The sequence below is a fragment of the Euprymna scolopes genome, chromosome 7 (assembly GCF_053919585.1).
Source record: "Euprymna scolopes isolate OS-2025 chromosome 7, ASM5391958v1, whole genome shotgun sequence".
NCBI classification, from domain to species: domain Eukaryota; kingdom Metazoa; phylum Mollusca; class Cephalopoda; order Sepiida; family Sepiolidae; genus Euprymna; species Euprymna scolopes.
The window spans coordinates 165906164-165927403 of record NC_136488.1 but is presented as its reverse complement, the minus strand read 5'-3'; the positions used below and the strand labels follow the sequence as shown (position 1 = coordinate 165927403).

General features: G+C 32.2%; 1 protein-coding gene across 2 annotated transcripts in view; it reads left to right on the top strand.

Moving 5' to 3' along the window:
* Positions 1-21240, top strand: part of LOC145280125 (cytohesin-1-like) — a 340097-nt gene that overhangs the window by 169676 nt on the left and 149181 nt on the right. The window contains exon 1 of one of the 2 annotated variants that reach the window (XM_080131885.1): positions 14128-14663. The exons of the other annotated variant lie outside the window; for it this stretch is intronic. Coding sequence (XP_079988011.1) covers positions 14581-14663 — 83 coding nt within the window. The 5' untranslated portion in view covers positions 14128-14580. Of the gene's footprint in view, positions 1-14127; positions 14664-21240 lie in introns of those variants that run through there. 2 annotated transcript variants of the gene reach the window in all.

Genomic DNA, 21240 nt, shown 5'->3' with positions numbered 1-21240 from the left:
AACTATTACTTATTTTAAGATGATGTTGTTTTTTAATCTCTATATAAAATGAGGTGTAAATAGCTTCAAAAATTTCAATCTTTTAATGGATGAAGATTTACTGATAATTTTACAGTTTGAAAAATTAATTTCTACAAGGGTAATTCCAAAAGTAAAGCCTGTTTTGTTTTTTTTTTAACTAAAAATGTTGAAGAGCTATGAAAACAGAAATAATACCATTAAAACGAGTGATTTTTTTTTTTTTTTTTTTTTTTGTGTGTGTGCTTCAGAATGTTTCTACATAGTCACCATCATTCTCAATGCACTTTTGCCAGGAAATGTAGAACCATTTCGAGTTAAAATCTATTTATATTTTCACATGTGATCTGGAGAAAAACATGCTTGACATGTGTAAATATACTGGAATAATCTTATGGTGCCATGTTTTTTTTTTTTTTTTTTTTTTTTTTTACATCACTTAAGACGAAAAAAAAAGTATAAAAATTTTTTTTTCCCCCCATACTATGTAATACTACATTGATTTTTAACTCCCAAAGATCCTTAATAACTACCTATCTCCCTCTCTCTCTAGATGAGTAGATATACACTAATCTTATTAAATTTTTTCAAGACTGTTTAAACCGTTAATCTTTACAATTATCCCACTTTTTTCCAATTATTATTAAAATGGCAAAGCTTTAAGTCATGAGAATTAAAAATGAAAACTGCTAGTTTTTAGATGTGCATAGACATCTTTATAATTGTGTTCATCTTAACCTTTTTCTTGACATGTTGACAAAATTCGTTCAATAACATCACCACACATTCATCAATCCTATTTGTTTCATCGTAATTTTGGAAATATTCTATTAATGACATCGAAATTCTTTAAAAGTAAAATTTTATGGCCTGTGAAAAACAGATGTTTCATTCAACTTTCTGACTGAACACTTTTTTGTTTATTTTACAATGTTTTTATGAACGAGGATACTGTCCATCAAAAAAATGCAAAAAAAAATCTTTTGCTAGTGTTTGCACTAACATTTTTATTAGAATAAAGTATTTTGTATATGTCTAAATCTGTTAAGTTAAAAAAAAAAAAAAAAGACAAAATGGGAAAATTTTAAAAATGTAAAAAAACATAGAAAGGTAGGAAGAAAACCCTGAGAATTTTAAAAAGCAAAAAAAAAAAAATCATAGAAATGTATTTGCTTTCTAATTTTCCCTAAATATTATAAATGAATTTGTCCAGTTTAAAAAAAAATTTTATTTAAAAAGTTTTTTTTGTTGTTTATTTGCTAAATTTTGTGTGACAGGACACACACACACATGCATATTCTTTTTCTCTTTATCTGTCATCTATTTTTGTTGGAAACTACCAGGCTGATTTGGTTAAAGTTTTGTATGGACTTTTACTATTATAAGGTACAGCAAACTAAGTATTATAGTATCTGTTAGATACAGTTAGGAATTAATAGGGATCAATTTTACATAAAGCATTCATTCTAAGTCCTGCTATAACTTTTGCCCGGTTTTAATCAGCAAAAAGTCTAATATGTATGTACAAATCAATACACATTGCTCTTTATTATCCAATGAAAGATTATTCTCAACATATTTGTATTCCCAACAAACAGTTCATGTTGACAAATGTAAATTAGTAAGCAGTTATCCAATATGCCACGGGTCCTTGCGGACTAGAGACCATGGCATAGTGGATAGGATACTTGGTAAAATTCAGTTGTAAAATTAATCTTTTAGTGGTTGAAAGTTCAATCCTCAGTGTGGGTGACACTCAAAATACAGTTATCACTTGCCCACGACTTCCATACAGACATGACTGATGGAACGAGAACATGCTGCCCCTGTAGATTAAATAAAAGGTTCTATTTAAAATTTTGTGCAGATTCCCGAATTTAGTTTGCTAAGACCTGAAGGTCAGCAGAGGTAATGGTCAACCAAAAGATGTAAACAAAAGTCATAATGAGGACTGTAGATTGAAGAATCCAAATATTATTTTAAAAAAAAACTTTTTATTCATTTTATTTAATAGACTTTTACACCCTTAAATTTATTTTCTCAATTTATTAATTATTGTATATTATTTCCAATTTAAATTATGTAGTTTTTTAAACTACAATGTTAAAGCTTCAATCGAACAATAAAACAACCGTTTTATTGTTCGATTCCTTAACATTTTTCGATAAAAACATTTCATGAACTGTTCTGATCCTTAAAGTGTCCATTGTCAAATAATTTTGTGATAAAGAGTGACATTTGATATTTCAACTTTATCATTTTAGCTGACCATGTGTTTGGTATGTTTATTCTCCCTGCACGTGGTAGCCATTATTCATGGGTTTTATCTCTTGGGTGTCAGATTTAAAAAAAAAAAAAAATAGAAGGGGAAACTGTTGCATACAAACTAGGATGAAAATTTATTTGCTGTTTGTTGTGGGCATACAAAGTGAGGAGACATGTAATATGTGCTCAGTATACAAAAATATAAGAAATCTGTTCTAAATAATGAAATTGTTCTTATTACAATAAGAAAATGTACGTGTTGCGAAGGCATGAAGATAGAGCAATGTGCAATTTCATTGAATATAAAATTAATGCTTCTATTAAAGTCTGACAGTGATACACTCCAAAACATTTATTTTAATATTCGAGTCAGGTGGCTTTATTAGAAACATAACTCATCAGGCTTTTATTTTGACAAGCTATTTATCAACACCAAAAAAATTTTTGCTTTTGTTTCTCATTTCATTTTTAAAATTCTTTTTTTTTTTTTTTAATTTTTCTTTTTAATATTTTAGACTAGATAGAAAGGTTGCGGTATGTATAATATGCAGTAAGCATTCAGAATTAAAATAATAAACAGGTTAGATATAATCTAATAAATTTCTTTATTAAATTATCTTGATACTGTTTGTCAAATAATGACACGCAATCTTAACTTTTGAAACGGGATTATTTTGTATTAAATTTCTATTTTTTTTTTTTTTTTTTTTTTTTTGATGAGGGCTGATTGTTTATATTACTTGTATTGATTGGACTATTGTTCTCATCTTGAGTTTTATTTGTGTAACCTTTTGGTTGGATTGGCTTTTGACCGTCCTCGGGCATGTTGGTTGTTTAGAAAAGAAAAGAGAAAAGTTACTGGCTCTATAGATATTTTTGTATTCTGTGAGTTGGTCTCTATTTTATGATTATTGTTTCGTATATGTGAAAAAAAAATTGGTTGACAAAGGGGAGGTAAATCTAATAAAGATCGAAAGGGGATTATCTTCCTTCCATCACCAAAATTTTAATTATTTCTACAATTAGAGGCTCCCAAAGGCTACTAAAATCTAGGCTGGTCTGCTTAGTATTTTTTTTTTTTTTTTTAGCAGATGTGCTACTTTTTGAGATTCTTTGATTTAATATATATATATATATATATATATATATATATATATATATATATTGAAACACAAAAAAAATAGTTTTTTTTTTTAGCATCAGTAGAACAATTTTTTTTTTCTTTTTTTTTTTACTTCAATTTAACTTTCTCACATTTTTTTTTATTATTCATATTGTTCATTTGCCAAAAATCTCCTGCATAACCTACTTTGTGACTAATCATTATGGTTCAAATTTGTTTCATGAATATTACTATATTCTATAAACCGAAACAGGAAACAGACAAATAAGCAATGCATTCTCTTACTAAAAGAGTTAACCCCCTTAGCTGAGTTTTCATTCTGTGTGTTTAAGGATGTCTTTATATGAGCAAACTGCAAAGTAATTTTTTAAAAAATTGACAAAGTACCGTATATTTCAACATATAAGATGATCCTTAAAGTTAAATCATCTTTAAAAACCAATATTACATAAGATACCAGGTGTTGCAATTTCTAGCTTAGGCTAAACAAACAGTTTCATGATTAAGCAGTCGTCTTATACAGCAGATATGATACATTTATTAAAATTTGCTTCAAGTTTGTACCTCGTCTTATTTGACGGTCGCTTTATATGCTGAAATATACAGTATCTAAGTTTATCGCCAATGTTACTACAAAAACAAATGAAAACTAGCTAGTCAGAATCAGTTTTTTTTTTTTTTTTTTTCTGGTCAGCCTAAATACTATTTAGGTCCAACTTTTAAAATTCAGCTAGCATAATTTTATATATTACTAGCAGATGTACCCGAGATTGCCTGGTATAAACATAATGTAAATTCCTAAAAAAAAAAGGGGGGGAGTTAAAAAAAAAAAAAAACGGAAAGATATGTGCATACGAGTATTGTTTTTTCTAAACGGTTCACTTCTTGTAAGTAAAAAAAAACAAATAACAATCAAGCTGAGATCGAAACCAAAACCTAAAGACAGTGAGTCAAGTATGATAACCATTAGACCAGCTTGACACGATCTTTAAAAAGTGTTTCCGAACCTACTTATTCTTAATATAAGGAAGCTGCCATGTGAACAATTCATGCATGTGCAAACGTGAAACAGTTCTGAATTTTTGAGATGAGGATTGGTTATATATATTATTATTCATCGGACTACTGTTCTCATGTCGGGTGTGATTTTCACAACGTTTCGGCCGAAATAACCTCCGACTTTCATCAGGTGTATCTTGTTGAACTCGGGAATTTGGATGGAATTTTCAGCGGAACCCTTTATTTACTTCACGAGGGTGTATATTTTGTTTGCCCACACTGAAGGTTGAAGGTTCAATCCTCAGTGTGGGCGATCGAAATATACATTTGCAAATTACTTAGCACCTCTATCCAGTCATGGCTGATGGAACAAGAGCATGCTACCCCTGTGAAGTAAATAAAGGGTTCCGCTCGAAATTCCGTCCAAATTCCTGAATTCAACAGAAACATTCAGGAGTTCTTAAAGATACACCTGAAGAAGAGCGGAGATTATATCGACCAAAACGTTGTGAAAATCGCACTGAAGATGAGAACAGTAGTCTGATGAATAATAACAGTTGACAAATAAAAATCCGGTGATCTCCTCCCCCAAATACCAATTTTTCAATTTTGACCTCTTAGCAGCCCTCTTTTCTGAATGAAAACAGATTAAAAAGTTTTTCACATGCCTTATATACCAAATTTAAAATCTGTAAATCAAGAGAGAGTTGTCCTCACACAATTTTCACTTTTCTATAAAGAAAGGATTAGACGTATTACCAAATGAAGAAACAATTTATATTTTTCTTCCTAAACCATTTCTCCAATGAAATAGGTCCTATTGTACTTTTTTCTGCCTAGATTTATTTAAAAGAACACCCTTTTCTTACTATGATGAGTTTAACAAATGTTCGTCCTTGTTGTAATTGATTGACATTATTTACACTGTTTGACCATTGTCTTTATTTTAGTTATGGCTACAGTGTGTTTCAGAATTTGTACCTTTCATCCAACTTTTATTTAGTCTGTCCATTCTTCCCCTTGGGAATTCTTAAAGTCTTTGTGAATCATCTAGCCTCCCCAACCACCAGGTCAAGTTACTCTCTAAATATTTATTCAAGCATGAAACTAAGTATTTGTTTAAATGGTTTGTTGTTGTTGTTGTTTATTATTGTGGATTCCTTAGGAGTTTAGAGGCCAGAGTTCGCTCTTCTGGTAGGATTGGCCTAATTCTAAGTGGGTCAGGAGCTGAATCACTAAACATACTGATTTCTATCAAAATCACCAGAATTAAGCAATGTTGAGCTTGGTTGGTTCTTCGACCTTTTTTTTTTTTTATTATTATTTAAAAAAAAAAGTATTTTTCCTTTTTTAACCAAAATGCCACTACTTATTAAGGCTAAAAGCAATTTGAGGATAAATGTTACAGAGATGGATGGATTAACAATTGAATGATGATGGATATTATGAAAATATATACCGTCCACTTAAAACAATAACCAAACTAGAAAACTAGAACCATTTCCCTTTTGTCAGAAACCTTGCTCATCAAAACAAGGACTAATAAAAAAAATTGAAATGTGGGAGATGGGGGTGCAAAAGTAAAGAAGCTTCCAAAGATTAACCCAAGCTTCATTTTCTATATTTCACAATACTTCTGCATTTAGGAATATTGGATGGGGGAATCAGGACAATAGGTGACTCCAAGTCCACAAAAAACAGTGTTGGATAAAAAATTATTCTATTTTTCTAAAAGAAAAAACAAAATCAAACAAAACAATGAAACAATAACATTTTTTATTCCCCTCTCGCCAAACTTTCACAAGAAACACTCGTCTAGCTGAAAACACTATCAATAATTTTCCGCACTCTTTATCTGTGCCTAAACCTAAATGTAGATTCCATGAACAAAGCTTCTTTCTTAGAACTGCACGCCTGTGGAACTCTTGACTGCTTTCCTGCTGACCACAATATGGTTGTCTTAAAGTCCAACGTAAACAAATTCTTGATGAGCCGTCCCCTTAAGTAATCTACCAAATTTATATTGCTAATGATTATATTATCTAATTGATTATTGTATACTCGTTAATCCTTATCCTTAAGTGGCCTCTAGGCCTTAATAAGTGGTGACTCATTTTGTAATAAAAAAAAATAATCGAGTGTAATGAATTTTTTTTTTTTTATTGGACACTGTTAGCTGCGGACTTCAAGTCACCTGTTTTTCTGATTCACTAAGGAATGTTATAAACTTTTACCCAGGTTTATAAATGAGTCTTGACTTTGCTGGAAAGTGTAACTGATGACAGACGAGTGTCTTGTGGCGCGGATGATTTTAGGTAATCCATTCTTTTAATGTTATATATCGGTTTTATGAGTGTTTAGATTTGGAAAGGAATTCTATTATACTTGGCCCTATGGAAGAAAATGGACAATTCCTTATTATGGTGACTGGAATGGATGAATTGTTTTGCTTATTGAGATTGTTTGACTGGAGCAACAAATCTCATGAAAAGTAAGATTGTTTAGCCACTGACCTTCACCTTTGTTCTTGGTTGTATTTTATTTACAACTAACTGTACTTACCTGGTGTTGCTCGGGATGCAGTGAAATCATTTTAAGTTTTACTTGTTTTTACATTTTTAAGAATTGAAAAAAAATTTAAAAATTTGTAAGGGGGACAATTCTTTATGTTCAATAGAACTGAATTATTTCCCTCTATGATTTTGCTTTTTAGTCGCATGCAAGTGACTTTATAAGTCACTCCGTCGGTCTATCGATAACACTTTTGTGCTCGGCCTTTTTGGTTAAGATCAAAGGTCTGTTAATAGATGCTGTTCTTAGCTTTTTAAGCTTTTCTTGTCCTTTTAGCCAGGATCAAAGTGTAGTATCTGTTCTTACATGCTGTACTTATGTTTGTAACTTTGTGATATAAAGTGGGGGATCACTTTTCTGCATTTTTTAATGTAAAATGATCACCCACTTTACAACCAGTCAGTCTCAAAGCCATTCAAGTTATTTTTGAAGGATTCCAGTTATTTTTTAAGCATTCAAGTCATTCTTAAGGTCATTCAATTCATCCTTAAGTTCATCAAAGTCATTCTAAGTCATTTACTTTTTATTTATTTAAGTCATTTCAGCCCATTTTTCGGTCATTTTAGTTTATCTTTAAGAATTTCATGTCAATCCTACATTCACGCATTCATTCATTACACGAGAGCATGCGACTAATGGTTATCGGCCTTGTTTGGTTATAATTGAAAAAGTTTCCGTTTTCCCAATTATCCAGGCGGGCCTACATAATTTTTACAATAACCTGTAATGAAGTATATTATTGTCAGTTAATTGGTGCAGCAATAAGAAATGTTTGCTATGTCAGCTTCATTGCTATTTAGGTTTAACTTTTAAAATCTCACACGATGACTAGATATATTTATGACCTATATTTTTACTTTTCATTTCACTTTGTGCATTAAGCTGTGTGTATGTGTGTGTGTCACTAAGCTTTTGAGTTTTCTGCAGTGACCTGTCTTAATGTTTGAAAAGTTCCAGCCGTTTCTAAGAAAGAGTGGAAGTGACTGGTTCCTGAATTAAATGATTTTGTTATTTTTTCTTTCTTCTTCTGGTAAGTCTTTGGATCATTTAGCCAACCCCTTCCCTGTTATTTCCCCTCCTTCTTCATTTATCCCCTTTCCTGTTTCCCATTTTAGCATATATTGCAAAATCTGGAAGGGATGGTGTTGGGAGAGATTTGTAGTTAAACTGTTGCCACCCCTACATCTAAAATGGTTACTGTACAAAGATGTTAAAGCTTTCTTCTTCTTTTCCAAGATCCTTTGAATTTTTCTATTTAGAAATGGATTTCTTGAGTTAAAAAGTCTGTTCTGATCAAATAATTGATTCAATTTCGTTTTTGTTTTTGCATATGTTAAAGATTGAGCAATATCTTTTTTATTATTGTATTATGAAAAGTTATATGAAAGGTGCTCGACTGAACTTCAATCTTTACTTCCTCTTGGTAAGACATTTGCAGCAAGAACTCTTCTTATTGCTGCAACTGCAAACAACTTTCATTTATTCATCCGTGTACCAAACACTGAAAATAATTTTCATGAATTTTATTTTTCATAAGATTTTTCCATCTGGGGAAGATATTGCCATGGGATTGTTTCCTCATGAGCTATAACATAGCCATCTTCAAATCCGATGTCAACAAAGGTTTGTCATAAATCGTTCTCATAATGAATCATTTGTTCATGATTCATAATTTTCAATCCTCTCATAATATTCCCCATTCAGCTTACAAGCTATCTCAATCTCTTTTGAGTCGCTGTTAACCTTGATGACTAGGCCTTATTAGTAAAATATATTTTTTTTTTCTTTTTTTAACTTTGGAATAAAACTGTTTTTTGGGTTTTTTTATTAATATATTTTTTATTTGCATCTAAAGAAAACAAAACTCAGCATTGTTTCAATTATTCTTCCTAATATCAAGAGGAAAATGTGTTGAAGTTATATATATATATATATACATACTAGCAGTACCTGTGGAAATTCCACAGGGAACTAGTTCATATGTAATATATTGATGTTGGCATTCTGTAGATATTCAGCGTAAATGTAGATCCCTGATATTATTGTAGCTCTTTTGTTAAAACTGCAAAAGTATTTAAGCTAGCAGAGATGCCTGGCGTAACCCAGTAGTAAAATATGCTTAAATATTAATTTATGCAGATTTTGTATATATTATTATAGTCAATTTTCTATCGATTTTTATATATTATAAAGTTGCGATTTGCAAAAATAAAAAATATATCCATATGACTTGGGTGCTTCAGCTTGAATCAAAACCGAAACTAAAACTTATGAAGAAAAAAAAAAAAAAAAATATATATATATATATATATATAATAGTAAGAACAAAGCTGTAAAATAGAAGTTTACAATTAGTTTTTATTATTCAGCAGAAATATATATATATATATATATATATATAAACTTCAGTTCCGTCAACTATAACCGAAACCAAAACTTATGAAGAATTCTTGGTAAAATTATTTATTACAAGAAATGGAAGGTCATAACAATTAAACAAGTCACTCGGAAGAAAAAAAAACATGTAAGCGTGACACACAAAAACACTCACGCTATCATATTAATATATGTTTTGAATCCTTTGAGATGAGTAATTTGTATATTTATTTATTTGCGGACAGTTTTCCTCATCTTCATAGATGTTGTTTCACCACGTTTCAGCCAACTCATCCTCTGGCCTTCTTCAGGTGATTAACCGTGATGGGATAGGGATGCTGAGTTTTGTAACCGTACTCATTAATTACTGCCTTCCATAGTTGTTGTTGTCTCACCACGTTCTGCCCAGCTAATCCTTTGGCTTAAAGATACCAGTTTTAATCCTGCCCAAAGCAGGCCAGAGGATTAGCTGGGCAAAACGGGGTGAGACAACTACTATGGAAGGCACTAATTACTGGGGATACAGTTATGAGACTCGGCATTCCTAACCCATCTCGGTTAACCACTTGAAGGCCAAAGGATGAGTTGAACGAAACCTGGTGAAAAAAAAAACAACTATGAAGAAGGCGATAACAGTCTGCAAATAAATGTGTTGCAGTTCGTTTGAAACACTTTCATTAGAGATAAACCGACATTCCCTACTTCTATCTATAGTCTTAAATAGTAACGTAGACTATTCTTTCACTTCAAGGAGAATTTCGAAATTGTTGTAGGTACGAGTATGTAGACCCCACAACTTCTACCAAATATGCACTTAAAAAAAAATCTTACATCGCATTAACTATGATTCTAATCTGGTTATTATCACCATTATTTGGTTTTAGTATTTCAAATGTTGCGATTGTCTCCAACTTCAGGGTGGCCAACACAAGGTAACGTTTTGCGTCTGCTCTTCATGCAGTCTGATCTAATGAGTTGCCTGCAGTCAAATCAATTATGCATTCAAGTAGTTTACCATGCTCCATAACATGTTAAAGATACTACCTAAAATGAATCCAAATTTCTGATAAAGGTTATGGTATAAAAGATTTTTTTTTTTTATGCTGTAAGATTCATTTCACCAGGTACAAAATTAGTGTAGAAGAGTGTGAATAAAAATATTTAATTTCTTATTAGTTGTTCTGAAAACAACACTGAAACTAGGTCAGCCAGTTAACAGCCTTATTACTTTTTCATCTTGTATTGAAAAACAGACGAGATCAGTAAAGGCGCGGGGGGGGGGTAAAAAGAAATATGACTAAGGATGTAGAGAGAGGGAGAGAGGTTTAGGTTTTAAAAGATGTTGCACACATCTGTTTAACTTATATTTTGTCATCCATGATCCCGTAAAGCCCTGCTAGCCATTATTTATGGTTTTTAATTTTGTGCTGTGCTATGCACGTCAACATTTTTGCTATGATTTTTGAAAAAAACCTGGATTTTTTTTGTTGTTTTTCTCATGGGAGAATAAACACTTTCAAGGAACCAGTTATGAAAATATCTTTTTGTTTTTTCTTACTGCGAGCTAACAAGAGCAAAACAATATTGAATGTTTACGATTGAATAACTAAACAGTAAACACATCCTATTAATAATTAAGGTGAAAAACAAAAAAACAAACAGGTATCTTGCAAACAAGAAATCTATTTTGAGTTGTAGTTTCAAACTAAAAATATCTTTCTCCTTTTCAAATGCAGTGTTGAATTTTAATTCCATGTTGGTATTTTAATTCCGAGAATCAAATGATCATAAAAAAATGTATTTACAAAAAAAAAAAAAAAAAAAAAAAAAACATACTAGTGTGTGTTCGTTCCAATTCTGTGTTTACTTCTGCCACTCGTGTCATTTCTGGCCCTGTTATAACAAAATGAATTCTCCCTTTAAGCAGAACAACGACTCCAATTCAAAACAACTGTTTTATTTGGAGAAGTCAGAATGATACGTGTCTTTTATGGAACGGCTGACTTGTAAATCAAGGCTATCATCGTTTCCAACAAAATACAGTCTATTAACCAAGAGTCCAAAGTCTCGTCTCTCTCTGAAACTCCCGAAAGTTCAACCGATTTTGTTGGAATGTATATAGATATTCGTGTCGTTTGAGGTAGATCATACAACCACTTGAAGTCATAAGTCATCTTATCAGTGGACATAAAACGTTGACCAGGATCCCCACCATCTAAGATGATCGTAATTTTTAGAAAGCTTTAGTATTGCATGCTGTATCCAACAAGCTAACATAAGGATAAGCCAAAGTATTGCTTCTCCTGATTGTATGTAGTATCCCCCCCCCAATATTATTTTGTTCCACTTTTTAATATTATAATCGTCGCTTTAAGTGCAATTGCTTATATCTCTCTTGCATTTAGTTCACTTAGTATATTTGCCAGGGTTTTTTTTTTTTTCTTTTTTTTTTAATTCTTTCCAGGAGTTCGATTGCTCTTATAATTATTGGAATGACGGAGATCTTCCCAAGTTTCCAGTTTCTTTTCATGTTGTACATAAGACCTTGGTATTTTGCTATCGCTTTCTTTTTTTTTTTTTTTTTTTTTTTTTTTTTTTTTTTATTAGTTTGTCCAAACTGAGGATGGCGCATCCTGCTGGACGCTAAACATTCATTCGCTAACTCAGATATTCCAACCAAGAGGTCTTAAGATTCTGATCACCCCTTTAAGTACAATTATCTGAATCTCTTTTGTACTTGGTTCACCGGGTATATTTTCCAGGTACTTTTTTAAATTATTTTTCACGAGTCCAGTTGCTCCTATAGTAACTGGAATGATGGAGATCTTAAATTCCAGTTTTTTTTTTTTCATATCCTGCATAAGACGTTGGTATTTCGTTATTTTTCCCCTTTCAGCTCTGTTTAAGCCAGCATCGTTAGGGACACTAACTTCCACTAAGGTTGCTTCTTTCTTCTCCCCTATCACTGCCAGGTTTTATGGCTCCGTTTTCTATGTACGTGGCTGTAGGAATTACAGTCATAGTGGATTGTGTATGAGTTATTTCCGACTGTAATCTTTATGGGTCAAAATGTTCTTTCGCGTTTTCTGTGATTTATTTGGACCAAGAAACTCTTGTATTTGAACTCGTAACTATATTGATATCGTGTGAATTCTGAAGATCTTAGCCATAAAACTGCATATTATAGAGACAGTAATTATTAAATAAAATATAATAAAAGGTCTTAACATGTGTCAGGGGGCGCTGCGTTTTGAATTAATCGTTTGGTAGTATTTGTGTTGGCATATTCCGGCTACTTATGTAACCTACCGGAAGATGCCGACTCGAAGTTGCTGGAGATAGGATCGTAAAACGGATAAGTATGTCCTTTTCTTAGTTTAATGTCGCAAAGTAAACACTGTTTATTTAATTACTACTATTATAAAAACAACGAGAAACCCAACAGGTGCATGCGTGTACTACAATTTTGATGTACATGAAAACGAGGCTACGAAGGCGTTGAAAGCAATTGTGGAGTTTGAGGGGGGGGGGCTATTCTTTGATACAACAGGAGCGCGTGTGAAAGTTTGCTTTTAGAGAGACACAAATAAATGATAAGTTAATTTTAAATTTTTATTCAAATTGAATTTTTAAAAAAAATCTTTAAACTTTTTCCTCCTACCTACAGTCTTGATTTTTTTTTTTTTTTTTTTTTTTTTTGCAAGACTAAAGTCAATAGGTATTTGCTGTCTTTGCGATAATCGGCTTTCGTTCTTGTTAGCTCCTTGCAGCAAGTGGCTTCATGCTTTGTCTGGAGTAATTAAAAACAAAAGAACTAATTATCTTTTAGTTGAAATCTTCAGTATGCTTAGAAAGTAAATAAAGTAAATAGATGCTTGTTGAACATATATTATGGATTAAAGTTTAACATCAAACACTATGATTCAGTTGTGCCCCTAGCGCATCCCTGCTGTATCAAAGACCAACCGTCGATAGAAACTAATCTCGCATCTCGTACGTAACATAATCGAAGTACAACACAGGCGAACATGCGTGCATTCGACGCAAATTATTGCCACCAAGATTCCAGTAAAGGCCCATAGTCATTGCAAGCGATAAATTAATGGCAGACGACCGTTGCGATAACGCAAATTCGTTTGCAAAAATTATCAAGAAAGGTGAAGAGTACTGGTAATCTGAGAAGACCCGGACTCCAGAGATTACGACCGGTTGTTGTCAACGGGCAATTTTTGATGACCTGTGAGTACTCCTAGTGAGTAAAAATAATAATTGTTAAAATAGTAATAGGCATCAAACGATGCTATTACTACAGAAGTGATCGTGAAGGATCTAGGAGAAAGAGCACCGTCCAGACCTCCATTGAAAGGTCACGGAGAAGAGTGGAGGTTGGTGGAGGTGGGCTTATTGTCGCAAATTCAAGAGTCAACGATCGTTGTCAGCAATAATTCTATGGTAAGCTGTTGTTGCGAGAATGCAAAGTGATAGTGATTTTTCCAACGGCAATCGAAAGTAACGAACATCTGGGGAGACTTGTCACTCAGACTCCAGGGAACACCACCTGTTGTTGCTAATAAGGGATCACTGGGCGAGTAAATAACAACAATGATATAAAATTACCAAACAAAAGCTACCCGTCGATGTGTACGTGGGAACGTTCCTGGCCGTGCTGCTCAATCAGCAGTAGCGGGCGGCGGCAGTGGCGGCGGCCCAACAAGCACTCCCACTTAAAGCAACAGAGAGAGAGAGAGAGAGAGAGAGAGAGAGAGAGAGAGAGAGAGAGAGAGAGAGAGACTACACGCACGCGTGTACACACACATCCCTTTTTCTTCTCACTTCTCCGGTGTGAAGGAATTACACCACACTGTAAAGACCCCCACCCACTTACATTCCACATCTCTTCTCTTTCGTTTTCCCCCGTCTTTCCATTCTCCTTTCTTGAGTCTGCGAGTGAACGAAATGGCAGGAAGTTTCTCTATAAAGTAACATCACTCCGAGAGAGGGGAATGGTTCCTTTTACAAAGACGAACTCGGCGACAAGAGTAGCGGAAAAAAGTCGTACAATGTCGTAAACATAGAAAACAAATTCCAACACCAACAATATTAACAATAATATTAAAAAGAAAAAAAAAAGGGGGCAACAGCAAGAAAAACGTTCTATTTGCGCGCACTTCAGCAGTCGATAGACGTAGATTTATCTACGAGCCAACCCCTCAATTCGGGATCTACAAATGCTACATCGGTGTACACTTATGGCTCTACCTCTAAAGGATACAAATTATGTGGTGGATAATCCTGACGTGCAGTCCAAAAGGTAAAGAATCTTTTTACTACCCACCTAGGCTCAAAAAATAAATAAATAAAATAAACTGTTTCATTCTTTCTTTCATTTAAAATAATCCTATATTTTATTTGGGTACCGTTTTTCCCTTATTTTCCGATACAGAGAGAGACGGGGGATGAGCCTTTTTTTTTTTTTTTAAATTTTATTTATTTATTTATTTATTTTTTTTTTTTTCAATCTTGTTTCACCGACATTTTTGAATAATAATTAATCCGGTTAAAAAAAGTTACCGCGTTACTCCAACTTGCAAGATATAAACTAGTTGTCTTGCCACAAGTAGAACCGGCTGATACACAAATATTTGTTACTATAAGCAAAGTTTTCTGTGGGTTTATCCGTGTTATATATATATATATATATCGTGTATGTGTACACACGAGAAAACCCACAGAACTTTGCTTATAGTAACAAATATTTGTGTATAAGTCGGGCGACTAACAGTCCGTTCTACTTGTAGCAAACAACTGAATGTTTACATGTTATTTTTTTGTTTTTTAAAACATCGGGGGGGGGTGCACACTGCACAACCTTTTTTAAATCGATTTTTTAATCCGTTTAATATCAATAATTAATTTTCTCTAGAAATTTAATATTAAAAAAAAAAAAACTTGCTCTACATTTCTAATAAACAAACCGAAAAGACATAATTAACAAGCCAAAATATTTATTGCCTTTCCTCTGGGGCACCTTCGTTCGTGGGAGGATGTGTAACTGGACTGATTTTTTTACAGTCCAGCCTCCCCCCCCCTTCCCTATGAGAACTGGACCCCCTTAAAAACTGACCTTGTGTCTAACTTTGCTTCATACTCTTATAGAATGACCGACCAAGAAAGACAATATTTACTTGTGTTCGTCGATGGAGGGCTTACAGAAAGATATATTTATATATATAAGAACCTATCAAGATAATAACAGCTTTACACGGCGAAGGGGAGCAATTTGAGGAAGAAGTTACATAAAACTTTACAAGTTCAATAATGGAAGAAAAGGATAGAAGAAAAACTTTTTAGGCCATAGCATTTCGAAGCTAAATTCTTTTCATCAGAAAAACACCTTATTGAGCTGATAATATGATAAAGTTATATGTAACTTTTATTCCTCATCTTTTAATATATATTAGTTAAAACACTTTAGTTTTCATCATTTTTTTTTATTTCAATAAATATTCGATTATTAATTTAAAAAAAAAAACAAGTCAGGGTATTTATTTAAAGTTACATATAGGCTAGAAACGCATACACATGATAGTTGAATTGATACGGAGATTAAAAAAAAACACTGTTTACGATTTTTTTTTTTTTTCTTGCTAAAGCGTAGGAGTGTCCTTTAAAGGGTCGATTGCGTCTTCCTATAACGATCACTAGTTTTTAAATTAATATGTATAAAACATATGATGGTAATTTATTGAACAAGTGTGTAACCATTTATCGTGTGTCTGTATTTCTCGCCTCTACGTGACTTACGCATTGTTTATTTTGGTATGGATGGACATATTGTCGGATCGAAGTCTCAGAAGTATAATTAAGATAGTCTTATTTACAATTTTCTTTTAAAATAGAATTTAAAAAATTCCGACTTTTCCAGTTTTTATTGATTTCATTTAATAAATATTCGATGACTGATACTGATACGCTCTGTATTTATTAAAGTTACGTCTAGATACAAAACACGATTGTCTGATTTTTTTTTATCAATATAGACATCAGCGTAAAGTAATAAAGCTAACTTTAAAAACACTTAAACATAATTTAATTACGAAATTAAATCCGTCAGAACGCATTTCGATTTCTTCGTAAATAAGTTTGCCATTTCATTTTTTTTATTTTTATTTTTTTAATAGTTAAAAAAAAAATTACTTGGGGAGACGCTTCGACTTTTAAAAGGAATCTTGAAGCATTTAAATTATCGGATAGAAAGAAAGTTTAAACTGTTGGATTAAAATTCTTAGCAAATCCTAATGTATTAAAATATTAAGTTTTACATGCCATTTACATCCAGTAATTTTATAAATAGAGATTAAAACATTACTGGAACAATAATTTGGTGTGCAAAATGAATAATCGATGCTCAAAATGTATAGACATTTTGACCTCTTCCTTTATTTAAAAATTCGCCAAAATCAGGAAATTAACCAATTTTAATGGAATTTTCAGTATTTATCAAAATAATGATCACAGAAGATAATGAGCCCATTATTTTTATTTGAATCTTAGTGGAAATGCATTTTACTAAAGTTTTAATTTTCAGGAGTAAAAGAAAAAAAATGGATTATTTTTGCTTTTTTATGAAAATAAAGCATCGTAAATTATAACAATAAAAAAAAAAAGAAAAATTAATTTTTTTAGGAACATTACGAAAAAAATCCCATAAAATCCGTATTAATGAATTCGATAGAACTCTAAGAAGAAAAAAAAAAAAATAATTTCTCGAACTACCGATATTATCATTGAATTAAAAACTGTTGATTTAATTTCACACAATAAAATTGTAAAGTTGAATTTTTTTTTTTTTTACATTACGTGTTTCGCGTACTTTTTATATGTAAGATTCTAATATTTTCCTTGCTTGAATGAACGTGAAACTTTCGGCGTAACATAATTTTTATATAATCTTGAAAAATTCATTTTTTTTTTTTTTTTTTTTTTTAAATTCAAAAGTAGGAACACAAAGAATTAAATTAAAAAAATGGTTAAAATTATACAAACGTTCACGATAGGATGTACGGATGCATGGCTGGGGCTTAAAAAAAAGTGTGGGGGGGGAACCAGCACTCCCTACCTCCCAACTACCTGACGTCATTTTCAGACAGCCTTTTCACTTTGGCATTTTGGACTTCCGTAGAATCCACACAGAGACAACTTTTGTTTGGTTTTGCTGAAGTGAAGCTAGAATTTCTTGCGTTTGGGGGCTAATTAAGCTATTTTTTTTTTTTTTGTGTGTTTTTTTTTTAAATTATTTATTTAATTCAATATCTTAGGACATTACTAATTATCTTTGAAATAGACCCAAAAAACTAATATTTATCTTTCAAAGGATTTTTATACTGAATTTAACTTCAAAATTTAGCTGAATTTGTCAGCCTCTACATGTCGTTGTGAAAACTTTTTTTCAGGTGTACAAATATTTTTTCTTTTTGGAAATGAACTTTAGGCTTTAATCTGTCTTTGTTTTATTGTTATTTCCATGGCATGTGCTCGTCTGAGCTCCAATCTCTGATCCCCTCCTCACCAATCTTTCACGAAAAACACCCATCTAGCTGAAACCACTGTCAATAATTTTTACCACTCTTTATCTGTGCCTAAATCCAAACGTAGATTCCATGAACAAAGCTTCTTTCTCAGAAGTGCATGCCTGTGGAACTCTCTTCCGCTTGCCTGTTTCCCACCTGACTACAACTTGGATGTCTTCAGGTCCAACATAAACAAATTCCTGATGAACCGCCCCTTAAGTAAGACACTTTATCAAATCTCCAATGCTAACGATTACTACGACACTATCCCATTGGTTACTGTGCACGCAATAATCCTTATCCCCAAGTGGCTTCCGGGCCTTGATAAGTGGTGACCTCCATGTAAAAAAACAAAACAAAAAAACTTTCGAATACAATCAAAAACCTACAAAAACTATGCTCCCTGTTCTTTTTCCCCGACATTATTACTCATACCTATCTAATTGTAAGAAAGTCTAACTAGGTCATAGAACGTCAAACTGAAGATTTTAAGGTTTCAGTTTCGATTTCTGGTCATGGCATCTGCTTTATTTGTTTAGAATTTATTATTTACTAGATGTACCTAGTGTTGCCCAGTATTAAACGTAACGTTAAATTCTTTTAAAAAAATAAAGACAGCTGAGATTGAAGCCAAAACCTAAAGAGTCAAGTACAATAACCATTAGGCCAGCTTGACACGTCTTTAGTGTTTTTAAACCTACTCATTTTGAACAGTGCAAACGATTTGTGCATGCGCAGTCATGAAACAGTTGACAGATAAAAATCTTATGACCTCCCCCCCCCAAGTACTAATTTTTCAATTCTGACCCCTTAACAGCCTTTTTTATTTTTTTTATTTATTTTTTTTTTTTTTGAATGAAAACTGATTAGTTTTTTACATGTCTGAATACCTTATATATCAAATTTAAAGTTTATAGATCAAAAATTCGTTAAGTATATAGGTTGGGAATTGTCCTTACTCACACACATACATTCTCACTTTTATAGATATATAGATTATAAATGCAATATTCTCCATTTTTAAAAGTAGTTGAAACTTCTGGCATTACGAAATAAAATCTTCACTGCATTTATTACGTTAAAAACAGTTGACTGGCAGACAGATAGGCATATCTCTATTAGATTTTTATTTAAATTTTTATCTTTTTTATCCTTATCAGAAAATAATGGCAGTTATTTCACTCGTATTAACATGTACTTCCACCATCACCCATTACACCAGGATAAATTATTTAGTAAAATAATTTTCATGTATTGATTTTTTTTTTTTTTTTTTTTTTTTTTTTTTTTTCTTCAGATTGTTATCCTAATCTTCATAATTGTTGTCGTTGTTTCACCACATTTCGGCCAAATATTCCTCTGGCGTTTTGGTGATTAACCATGATGGGATACTAAATGCTGAGTCTTCTAATTGTATCCTCAGTAATTACTGCCTTCCATAGTTGTCTCACCATGTTTTGGCCAACTAATCCTCTGGCCTGCTTTAGGTAGGATTGAAACTGCTATCTTCAGACAATGCTCACCTATCCACTGTGCCACGGGCCCTGAAGGACTATCAAGATTGGATTTTTTTATGGTATTATAAATCCAATTTTGTGTTCTTATCTGGTCTTCCATTGTCTGGTCCGTATCGAATAGTATCATATATTTTATTTGTTGGAATCTATTATACATATATTATGAACCGTCATCTCCAATTTTGATTTAACCTGTTGCAAACCGTACGGGTGCACATTGCAATAAGTGTTAACATTTTCTAACATTAACATTTAACTTACAAATGCTTAATGGATAATTATTTAACTTAAACTACTGAATACTTATTAGACAAACAAAATAAAAGAACTGAAGTTGCCAGTAAGGGTTGAGGATATGCGTTGCATAGAGAGTAATGTTGTGAGAATATGATGGATGCGTAATGCAAGTCTTAAAATAATTTTTAGATCTGATGACCTCGGAAAATTAGATGTGGATAGTATAGGGAGTGCAGAATAGGATTCAAGTTTTAGTAGTTTCTGTGGTCATCTAGACCGGCCATTCTCAACCTTTCCTCCATCAGCGACCCCCCCCCCTCAGCTTTATATATTTCTCCATTTACCTACTTCCATACAAAAAATTCATAGCCATCATAAAGTGACAGAAAAACAAGGTCAAAAGGAACCATTTTATTCAAAATTTTGTATTTTATATAAAATACATTCGTATGACAAAAAAAAAAAATCAAACCTTTTTCTAAAAAAAGAAAAAAAGATCATGAAGTTAATTTGTACTACGTTTTTTAAACATGACACTGTCTGAAAAAAATTAGTTTTGAATTATCAGGTACTTTAATTATCCCCCCCCCCATCCCGACTCGACTATATACTTTTTTTTTTTTTTTTTTTTTTTTTCTTTTTACCTCCCTAGATATAATTTTACCTCTGGTTGAGGTTGAGAACCTATGATCTCGAGAGAGTATGGCTCTGTTTCTTTGGTGTAGTTGTCTAATTTATATGCTCATATCTGCAGACACCACAAACGCATGTACATCTGATGGTTAAATAAGTTCTAGTTTATTTTACTTGTAAGATTAATATAAAAATAAAGAGATTTATTAGTTTTAGTTACGACAGAGGAATGCCTTTACAAAACAAAGTCTCGCAGTTTAGCAATTTTTGGAATGAAATCCAAGATTAGTGTGGGGTTTCCGAAAGTGGGCTCCGCGGATCCCTGGTACTCCAAAAACTCTTTCTTAAAGAGGACCAAATATGGAAAAATTCATGACTGCAGACATTTGATTATTTATTTATTTTGCCGGAAAGTTATATGATGCATAACTAAAAGTGTAAAGAGGTTCAGGGTGGCCCATCAAAAAAAAAAAAAAAATGTAACAATTTTTCATTAATCAAAAACAAAAAAAAATGGTGGTCAACACGAAAATATAGTAAAATCATAGAAACAACTAGGAACAAGTATAAGTCAAACTTTTAAATGTTTTTCATATTTATTTTAGAAATTATCTTGTTAGTGCTCTGTAAAAATCTTTGCCCTGTAATGAGCCAACAGGTCGCGTGCGCGTATGGGTTATTTTAAACCAAATGAATTCCCAAACAAAGAGACAAAAACAGAAATAGGTCTTGTAAAGATACGTCCATTCAATGGAATAGTGTTAGACGGACAAAGCCTTAATATAGAGCTGTGGCTAAAAAACAAACAAAACCTAACAGTATTGATTCACATAGTGACACTCTGAAAATGGATGCCTTGGTTTGTGGAAGTGGATCTCATCTACCCTTGCACCGCCCTTTTAACAAGACAAATAATAAGAAATCTAATGAC